This window comes from Sinocyclocheilus anshuiensis, unplaced genomic scaffold (assembly GCF_001515605.1).
Source record: "Sinocyclocheilus anshuiensis isolate Anshui unplaced genomic scaffold, SAMN03320099.WGS_v1.1 scaffold598, whole genome shotgun sequence".
NCBI lineage: Eukaryota > Metazoa > Chordata > Actinopteri > Cypriniformes > Cyprinidae > Sinocyclocheilus > Sinocyclocheilus anshuiensis.
Window position 1 is genome coordinate 856,903 of NW_015547660.1, and position 10,939 is coordinate 867,841.

General features: G+C 37.2%; 1 protein-coding gene across 1 annotated transcript in view; it reads left to right on the forward strand.

Moving 5' to 3' along the window:
* The first annotated feature begins 1,055 nt into the window (after nucleotides 1-1,055).
* LOC107702243 (dihydrolipoyllysine-residue succinyltransferase component of 2-oxoglutarate dehydrogenase complex, mitochondrial-like) overlaps nucleotides 1,056-10,939 on the forward strand; it is a 30,844-nt gene continuing 20,960 nt past the window's right edge. Inside the window, exons 1-7 of the mRNA XM_016504496.1 lie at nucleotides 1,056-1,203; nucleotides 3,627-3,660; nucleotides 3,792-3,831; nucleotides 5,831-5,892; nucleotides 7,324-7,398; nucleotides 7,478-7,533; nucleotides 9,956-10,064. Coding sequence (XP_016359982.1) covers nucleotides 1,141-1,203; nucleotides 3,627-3,660; nucleotides 3,792-3,831; nucleotides 5,831-5,892; nucleotides 7,324-7,398; nucleotides 7,478-7,533; nucleotides 9,956-10,064 — 439 coding nt within the window. The 5' untranslated portion in view covers nucleotides 1,056-1,140. The remainder of the gene's footprint in view (nucleotides 1,204-3,626; nucleotides 3,661-3,791; nucleotides 3,832-5,830; nucleotides 5,893-7,323; nucleotides 7,399-7,477; nucleotides 7,534-9,955; nucleotides 10,065-10,939) is intronic.

The following is a 10,939-nucleotide window of genomic DNA, read 5'->3' on the forward strand; positions in this document are numbered from 1 at the left end:
GTGTGTGTGTGAGTGTGTGTGTGTGTGTGTGTGTGTGTGTGTGTGTGTGAGTGAGTGAGCAAAACAATGTCTGTGGTTACATTTTCTTAAAGCTAGATGTAAGATTTGTGTTCTAAATTACAATATAAATATAAATTACATACAGTCATAGACGTGAACCAGCAGGACAGTAGCCTATTTATGAAGATGTGTTACACATATGGTACAATGAAAGTCGTAAATTACAATGCATTACAATATTTTATTATTGGCATTCTATTCTGTATAGGAAATTGCATTATTACTAAAAAGAAATTGGAAATTATAAATAGTATAGGCCTAAAACATACAGTGTGCTTAGTACACAAAAGTATCTAGTGCACATGTAGTATTATGAAATGTAGACTGTATTTTAATGAATTACAGTCGTCTTATATTGATTCATATGTATATTCATTTTGAATTCTATGCACGGGGTTTAGCTACATTGCATTTAATGCAGCACTATTGCATAAAGAACTTGCAGAAATAATCCAGTCGTCAGTCAATTTTAATTTTGTATATTACGAATATTGTTGGATCCTTGACGAATGGCTTTTTTCACACTTATGGATCGCGTTGGATAAAAGCGTCGGCTAAATGTAAGCTAAATGTAAATGAGTACAGTTTTATATATATATATATATATACAATATTTAAGTATAATGTTGACTTCAAAATTTGGTATATACTGAATTTACTCATTATAGGCCAATGGAAAATTATTTATCCACAAATGTAAATGGGCAGTGAAAAAAAACCCTGTAAATTATTTTAAAGCCTTAAATCTATTATTTGAATAATTTGTAATTATTTGTACGTGTTATGGACATGTGATTTTCTTATTGCCTTTCCTATTTTTTTATTTTTTGTTTAATTGTCTTTGTTTATTATTATAATTATTTTGATGCGATTTATGCTATTGCCCTTGTACGTTGCTTGTTCTAAAGATAGCAATACAAACGGAAAAAAAAGAGTAAAACCAGTGGCAAATCAATGGTACATTCCATTCACCCCTCTCTGGTTCATCATGGTATGCTCCGCTCGGTTTCCGGTTGGCGGCGGCGCTGTTTTCGGTGCTGTGCTGTGAGAGCTGCAGTGTGTGCGGTCCACCAAGACGACATGTTATCCCGTTCCCGCTGTCTCACCTGGAGCCTCGGCCGCTCGATCAGCGCCCTGCGGCAGGTAACGTGTGTGTGACTGGTGTGTGTGCCGCGGAGTGTCGAGGAGACCGTTAACCGTCAGCGGAATGGCGCGGAGCAGTAGGCCGCGGGCCCAAGGGCAGCAGGACACTCTCAGCAGAACACACCGAGAGAGAGAGAGAGAGAGAGAGTTTACATCATATTAATCACATCTACACCAGCTGCTCGTTATGATGTGCTCCTCGAGCTTTAAATACACGCTGTACATGAGTGAGGTCTGCTGTCAAAGTGATCACGTGATCGAGCTGTCACTCCCAGAGAATAATAACAGGCCTAAAGCACTGCTAATACTCCTGTTGGCTGTCGTGTGTTACGCTGGTGTGTTTGTTTTGTGTGTGCTGTCATATTCTCCTTTACTGTGCATGTGTCAGCTAGTGCTGTCAAACGATTAATCGCGATTAATCGCATCCACAATAAAAGCTGTTGTTTACATAATAATAACAGGCTGCTGATATTCATGTTTGCTGTTATGAGCGTGTGTTTGTTTTTATGTGTGCTGTCTGTCATACTCTGCTTTACTGATTCTCTGCATCACCTCCACTGTTTGCATTTTGCAAAGTGACATTATCATCAGTATTTTTAATATCTGCCAGGGCAATTAATGTGCCATAATTTCTAGGGGTGTGAATCGTCACTGGTTTCTTGATTCGATATCACGATGCGTCACGATTATATCCAATTTAGTTTGTGCATTTTTATTAAATTATATAAGCAGGCTACTTTAAAAAATTATTACAGATTAAAAATAAATCAAAACGGTTGTAACCAAATAAATATAGCTTCAAAACATGCAAGCAAGTATAAAGTAATAAAGGGGGGAAAGACTATTAGAAGTGATAAACAAAAAGGACTTTTATTATCTGAGAGTGCGTTAAGTATCCGAACGTTTACAGACAATCTTCTGAGATCTCTGGCTATAGCTGAAATTAGCACCGCTTCCCAATAAGTGGACAATAATATACTGTAGGTCATTTTCATAATATCTGTCAGTCATTCATTTTTTCTCAGTATTGATATTTAAAATAAGTGTGTTTAATTTCAACATTTCATACATCTTATTTGCAATAATGTAATTGAACTGTATTTTTATATATCTGTAATAAATCGCCACTATTCTATAGCACTTTACAATACAATTGTGGCATTGGGAAAGACATTTATGTAGATGAGAACTAAGACTGAGCCACAGCTATAATTTACCAAACTTTTTTTAAGAATACTGAAGGGTAATACATTTATCTGCTTCATTTAGTAGTTGTCGAAGTCCTCCCAGCTGCCCCATTGGTCTTCCTAACGTCCCGTTGACCTGTAGACCCTGTCAGACTTGGACATAGATGGATCACGTGACTCACATGTGTGCCTGACTGTCACTGCAGCCTGTACATGCCTTCAGCACGGGCCTGTCTGTCTGTCAGATGCAGCGATGTAGCAGTGCTTGTGTTTGTGGGCTAAAGATTTGCCTTCATGTTTGTCTGCACTGCTACAGAGTGCGATTGATTAGTAGTTAGTGGCAGCATGACAGCTGGTGTATGTTAAACTATAACATGTTAAGATCCTTCCTCTTAGTTCGTCATATTCCTAATGTCCTTGCTTAAAATTCATCTATTTGTTAAAAAAGAAAAAAAAGCTGAGCACAGTTAAAACAAATCATTGGATTGCTTTGTCAAATAAAGTCCTAAATGAACGTGGAGGAAGAGCACAACAGTCAAATTAAAACCGTGATGATATTCAGTACAATAGCACTCTTGGTGGTTTTGCTAATGCCTATATCAGTATTAGATTTACTATAGCATTTAATATGAAAACAATAAAATGTGAAAGTATTATTTATCACATTGAATATTCAATTTTAATATATATATAAAAAAAAAATTCTCTCTCTTTATTTATTCCTTCTCTTTCTAGCTTGTACCTATTTGAACAATGTCTAGAAACTTGGTATTATAAGCACTTCCTGTGTTTGTTTGCCTCTTTAAGAAGAATCGCTTTATGTATCACCCAATTGTAAGTCGCTTTGGATAAAAGCGTCTGCAAAATGACTAAATGTAAATATAAATATAAAACAGTAATGCATTTCCTCTCATAATTTTTGCAATTTTAGAGATCCAATTAAACCAGACTTTTATTTAGGCAAAAACTCAAAGGTCTTCGCTCGGTTCCCTACTGTAGATAAAATACTCTAGAGCGTTAAATTACCATGTGTGTGTATGTAAGACTTCACATAGCGTCTTCTTCAGTGCGTTTGATGTAAACATACAGTACAGTGGCACATCTGAGGTATTACAGGTGTGAATCAAAGTCAGCCAGATGCTGTTGTTTGTCAAAAGTTCCTGCTGTTTGTTTTGCTGCTTGTTTTTGCTTCTTCTGCTCAGTGATGCACTGGTGTGGTCTTGTTCTTCTATCTAGGGTAACAGTGTTCTCGCAAGACGGGCTGCTTCAGGTGAGTTGTGAGATAGTTGAGGATATTTCTTCTGCGTTGCATGTCATAGGTTTTAACAGTCTCGTATCGTTCTTTCTCTGACAGTGCAAACAAACATGATTTGATGTTCCTGTGTCTCCTTTTTCCTCCAGGTATAACAGCGAGTCAGTGTGTCACCTTCAAGAACAGCCCGTAAGTATCTCTGACGTCTCTAGACTCGTCCTCGGTCATGGTGTTCCCACAGATACAAAATCAAAGATCTGACTGGATTGTAGGGATGTAACGATATTATCAATATTGTGATATCTCGATCTCGATATTATCGTGGTCACATGACGATATGAAACGATAGGCCTTCTGGGCAAAAACTGTAGTTTTTAAAATATATGTATACTTCTTATTAGGCTTGCTGCGATAGACGGTGTTTTTGGTTATACCGGTGTTAAGCCGCAACCCCGGTTACGTCATTTGCCTATCGCGGCACCGCCCCCCACCGTCGTTTTTATTTTTTTATAGTAACAAAAATAATTTAGCCTAGTTCAGGTAGAGGACAGACACTTTTAAAAACTAAACACTCAATGCAGCGTGCCGAACCATGCGCGAACGACAGGTTCTGAGCAGGAGTCAGATTTTATTTATCACGTGAGGAGAGTGAGTCGAGCCGACTGAACTTTAAACTTTGTGTATTTTATTTATTTTATTTTACATCAAGGTGTATATGCCGTGCCTCCAAGCTTTCTTATTTGTTTTGCTAATAAACGTTCTGTTTCTTATTTATTTGGTTCCACAGTGTTTGCTGATTTTCAGTTTTATATACCTATTTAAACTTTGTGTAGCCTAAGTAATTTGTTATTTTATTAGGCATATATGGTGTATTTTTATTCGTTTTGTTAATAAAAGTTCTGAGTTTGACGTTGTTGTTGCTTGAATTGAATCAATGCCGAATTGCCCCTAATTTGAAAGTGAAAGTAAAACGCGCACGGCGCTTTTTCAAGCTTTTTGAAAGCCAAGAAATCTGAGGAAAAGAGGGAAAACTCAAATGGAAAAATAGCTTGACACCGAATTGTGGCAATTCAATTGCAGCAAATTCGAAAGTGAAAGTAAAATGCGCACGGCACTTTTACAAGCCATTTGAAAGCTGAGAAAAGAGGGAAACTCAAACGAACTAACACCCCCCTCCCACCCCAACGGTGATACCGGTATTACCGGTGTTGTCACACGTTGATTAACCGGTGGGAAAATTTCCTCACCGTCACAACCCTACTTCTTATTCTAACATTAAAGGTCTTTAAAGTTGTGTTTTGGGCCATTATGCTTTGGCACAGTATCTGTCAAATGAACTCAAACCGAAAGCACAATATGCTTCATCTCTTCATCAAGTCTGTTTCAAAGCGAAGCGCACACTTCGTTCAGACGATCAGCTCGTGATCCGGTGTTACCTGCGTCTCAGAACGACTCGTTCACACTAAATGAATGCAGTCAACTCCTTTATTTCACGTGCTGTGAGTTTAGCGTGCGTTTGGGAATGCAACAGACACCAGTTAGGCTTTATTTTCACGGCAGATGATTACAGCGTTTCACTAGATTTGTAGTGAGACGTGTTTTTCTGAGCATGTTTTCACTGAAGCTGGAGTTTTCCGTCAAAATAAAAGCTTAAAGTGCAGAATGAATTGCTGACAGCTAGCGGTTTAAATGCAGTCCGAATTCAAAATATCTCTTTCAAGTGTAGAAATTAGGAAAGAAGTATTGTAATTTCCCTACTGTAGTGTAAAGCTAAAATAATATACCTATGAGGTATTAATTTTCAGTTGTTTTGCAGTGCAGTTGTTTTGCAACATATGGCTATTACTGTTGTTATTATTATTATTATTATTATAATTTGTTTGGCTTCCTAAAACCCCAGTGTGAATGTAATTTAGACTGAGACAGTATACCACAAATAAAAAGAGGGTTGAGTCCCCTTTAAATTTCAGGAACAAGTCAGTTCACTGACTTAAGTTTTCTTAGTTAAGAACATGGGTTGCAACTCTTAATTTTGAACTCTCAAAGTGCATTAGATAGAATCATTTAACTTCAAAATGTGCAAAAAAAATGGACTTCATATCACGATAATATCGTATGGTGAGATTTTGATATCGTTGCATCCCTGCTGGATTGTGTTGAGATGATGATGTGTGCTGTTGATGTTCAGGACGTGTGAGACCCGGTCGAGCGTCTATCAAATCGGATACTTCAACACCTCAGCCGCTCACAGTACGTATCCACTCATGCTCTGCATCTCTGAAATAAGCTCTGGTCAAATGCTGGTGCTAAAGAGTGGTGCACAGCAGCAGCAGCAGCAGCAGTTTTGCATTACTTTGATAAGACTGTGTGCCATTCCCTTCACAGTTTATTGTTTGTAGCGTACAGCATCAACACAATTCCTTCACTTCTTTAAGGTCACTTGTCTGTTGAAGGTCAGGGTCAGGCATCACTGATACACACAAGTCTTGATTTTGTGGCCTTTCTTTATTGTTTAGTCATAAGTCACATTTCATAGCGCTGACACTGCTGATTGTATTGCTGAAATAAACATCTCAGTCTGCTGCTTATTTCATGTTCAGCTCCGATAATAAAACTCTCTATGTAATAAAATATGTGTAGCATTTCAACAAATTGAAAGTACTTGAACAAACATTGGAAAAAGAGAGTAGTTTCTGTGTAAACTTAAAACTTTAACTGTAAAATGCATGCATGTGTACACTGCGGACTGCAGAGACAAAAAAAAAATCAGTTAGCAATTAAACAAGTTTCCTTTCTACTTTTCTTTTCTATATTTGGTATTATGTTTGATCATGTCCAGCTGGGTTTCTGCTGATCTTAAAAAGTATTAATTTGCATAAGGCCTTAAAAAGTCTTTATATAGTCTACTTGGAGCACAAATTCTTCATAAAGTCGTGGCATTAAATGTTGCATACAATAATAATAAAATAATAAAAATATCTTCCCCAGTATTTTTTGTCTTGTTTTCCAGTACAAATATCTAAACATAACTTAAATCAAGATACTTTTATTTCAGATGCAAAATAAAGATTAAAGCCTTGTTCAATTTCCCAGAAAATAATGTATGATTATATGAAGCGAGTTTGATTAAAATAAGAACATATACAGTATCTGTGAATAGGTTATGAAAGCTTTTTTCCATTGGAATCGTGTTGATTTTTCTGACCCCATTGTTAGATATTTGTTCTTGTTTTAATCAAACTCTTCACTTCATTTTGATCGATTTCTCAGAAAACAAGACTTCTTGTGTGATTTTGCTTCTCCAGTAAAGGCATCTTGGTTTAAGAATCTTTAGACGTTTGCCCTGGAAAAAAGACAAAAATACTGAGAAAAAGATACATTCACTTTTTTTGCAGTGTGATCAAAATGGTCTTTTCTAAAATGAATGAAATGTAATGGACATCTGTTGCAAGTTGTATTTTCAAAATTTGAGGTGTTGCTGATGCATCTCATTTAGACATTTATAGAACTTATTGTGTTCCCTTCGATTTAGTCCTTACATTTTCTTTACTTGGTTTTAAAAGTGTCTTAGATGTACCCCATTCAGTGGTGTAAACACTCTAGAAAGCTCTCTGTTGGTTAACACCTTTCTACAGTTGCACAGCACACAACTTCCACATTAACTGTCTTCTGCGATTGCAGGGAATGAAGTTATTACAGTGAAAACACCAGCGTTTGCCGAGTCTGTCACAGAGGGAGACGTCAGGTGGGAGAAAGGTAAGATGAGTTCATCAGGTGTGCAGGACAGACGTCGCGCCTCATTGGACCCCGTTAACCCTGTTCTGTGTGTCTTTAGCTGTTGGAGACACAGTCTCTGAAGATGAGGTCGTCTGTGAAATTGAGACCGATAAGGTAAGAAGCACACTTTTTTTTAATCTTAATCAGGGATTTCTATAAATACTGCAAGGCTGAAAGTTGTAACTTGGAGTTTAATTGTTGATCTGTGTACACGATCATCAGACGCGCGTCTAGGGCTGTAAAAAAAAAAAATTTTGAATTTCGAATATTCGTCGAATTAAAAAAATAAAAAATAAATCCACGTTTGCTAAATCCATTTAAGGTCTGCGTCAGCCGTCAGGCAGCCTTATCAGCGGTGCACGAGATGCGATGACGATGTAAGTGTCATTGATTGCATTTTAATGCTTTTGTTAGCCTATCCAGTTGAACCCACTAGACGCTGCTACGTTGTTCATTCAATATATTGCGGGAAACGAGAGCATCAGTGTGGAGAAGATGTTGTTTACGTCAAAACTGAAACCAAGCCGTTCACACAGAACGCATATTTATCACATTTTTATCACATTTTCTAGAGGGACATCTATCACTGTTGCACTCGTGTCTCGCACAAGAGAGCCGCATGTTTAGAAATTAATGTAAGTTCAACTTTTAAAAAACATGACGTTATGGCGGTTTTCCCCCATCCCACTGTCTCTCATGTTTTTAAATGAAGAAAGTAGCTTACTCTTTGTGACTGGTTTTTGGTCCTTTGTATTAAACTATACATACATGCATGGTGCTGTTTTTTTTTTTCTAATTGTTTAAGCAACTTTATTAATTATATATGGTTTATAAATATTATTTTAAACATTATGCACTTTTTTTCAAAGATAGTCGTGTTATTTTATTATGCTTTGAAGAAACATGCATAATATTTTGACCGATGAGCCCCCTTGTGGCCTCAGGAGAGAAGCCAAAAGCTTTTTTCCCCCTAACTGAAATTATGCCTTTTAAATTCGAATATAATTTGAATTTTGGTAATATTTAAGTAGAAAATTCGAATTTAGTTTTTCAGTCATTTTGACAGCCCTAGTAGCATCTCACTGTCTGAGCATTGCATTAAAATGTGTCAAGCTGAAAATAGTTCAACCTGTAATAACATGTCTCTGGACACCTGGCTGTTTTTGATAGTGAGAACGTGTCCTATTTCAGCTACCCCTAAGAAACTCGTCTGGTGAACATGACGCTAAATCTGTCATAATACAACAGGGCTTCCTTAATATCATCCCGAACACTGGACTGGAATTGTTATTGAACCTCAAGGATGTAAGACCTTGGGTTTAGTTTGTGGATCAAAACTCGATTTTGGAAATGTATGCAGTTTAATCTGACAAGTAGTTAGCTAAATAGGGTTTAAGTAATAATTGTTCTCTAAATTGATTAATCACATTTTCATGCCCAGTGTGCTCAAAATAACAGTGTGCACAATTTAAGTCTATATATTCTATTCCAAACATTGTGTACAAAAATGTACCTAAAAACCTTCAGTTTGAGCACAGCACGATGGTTGTAAACCACAAACTAAGAGGGGTATCTGCAGGAACAATGTCGCCACATCTGAAATTGACATCCATATTATACAGTATGTGAAAAACAGCACACAAAAAGAGTTGAATATCTAAATTCATAGTATTCAAAAAAACAGTAGGTGAAAAATACCTGGATGACCTTAACCGAATAGTATGTACCATATACACTGAACAAAATTATAAACGCAACACTTTTGTTTTTGCCCCCATTTGTCATGAGCTGAACTCAAAGATCTAAGACTTTTTCTACGTACACAAAAGGCCTATTTCTCTCAAATATTGTTCACAAATCTGTCTAAATCTGTGTTAGTGAGCACTTCTCCTTTGCCGAGATAATCCATCCACCTCACAGGTGTGGCATATCAAGATGCTGATTAGACAGCATGATTATTGCACAGGTGTGCCTTAGGCTGGCCACAATAAAAGGCCACTCTAAAATGTGCAGTTTTATCACACAGCACAATGCCACAGATGTCGCAAGTTTTGAGGGAGCGTGCAATTGGCATGCTAAAGTGTTGCGTTTATAATTTTGTTCAGTGTAGAAAGTTCATATACAAACATAATTTGTGCTGATATATTTACTTCAAGTTTCAGTTATGGTTCATTTTAAACCTAAATTTGATGTTTAACAATATTGTTTTGATCAAAATGTTTGCTGTCCTCTTCTTCTGATTGATATTCTGACTAGTCAATTATAATAAAAATAAATTTTTCCCACTATTTGTTTATTCGCAATTTTTTGAATTAGTAGTTGTAGCCCGAGCGAAATCCTTAAAACTAGGTGCAAACGTCACAAAAACCTCTGCTGCGTTTGTTAGATGCTACGTGTGTGTGTGTGTGTGAGAGAGAGAGAGTGTGTGTGTGTGTGTGAGAGAGAGAGAGAGAGAGAGAGAGTGAGAGATGTGTGTGTGTGTGTGTGTGTGTGTGTGTGTGGTGTTGAGTTAAGGTGAGTTGTGTCTGTGCTGCAGACGTCGGTGCAGGTTCCCTCTCCAGCTGCAGGAGTCATCGAGGAGCTGCTGGTTCCTGACGGAGGCAAAGTGGAAGGAGGAACTCCTCTGTTCAAACTCAAGAAAGGAGGTCAGCCATGTTTCTTTTTGCTAATATATATTACCGAAATGTTCTGGACTAAATGCATCTTATATTGTAATCATTACGATCATAAGCTGAAGTCACTTCCTAAAATGTTCATTGTGTGTGTTTAACTGATTACATGATGTTTACTAACCGTTATATATTACTGCCATATGGATGATGCTTTAACTCTGACCAATAACAGAATACTTCCTGTTTGTAACACTGAAGCATAAATGTTATGTGAAGCTGCTTTGAAATGTGAAAAGCGCTATGTAAATAAACTTGAATTGAATCGAATTAAACTCAAGGAAACTTGTAAATAACTAAACTAACTTTTGAAATCTTTATTAACATGTAATACTGTAATTTAATATTTTTATGATGGACTAAGATCACAGTTTAAGATTGTAAGTATGGGAGTATTATACTAATTAAACAAAGTTGAAGTCAAAAGTTTGCATACACCTTGCAGAATCTTGTTAGCTGAATGATCCACAGCTGTGTTTTTTTGTTTAGTGATAGCTGTTCATGAGTCCCTTGTTTGTCCTGAACAGTTAAACTGCCTGCTTTGCTTCAGAAAAATCCTTCAGGTCCAACAAATTCTTTGATTTTCCAGCATTTTTGTGTATTTGAACCATAGACTGTATAAAAACATGTACCTAGTGCCCGTGACGTCACCCGTAGGGTTCCGAAGAGAGTTTTTGAAGCTCAAAAGTGGGCGGACTCGGCCGTCGCCATCTTGGCAGTGCGTCACCGAACGATGATGATAATCGAAGATGGGCAAAGAGGCGGGAGCTGGTTGTTGAAACCACGCCCACCTAGCTCGATGGTGGTGACAGCAGCGGCAATCCACCTGTCACTCAAGTGGCCACGCCCTT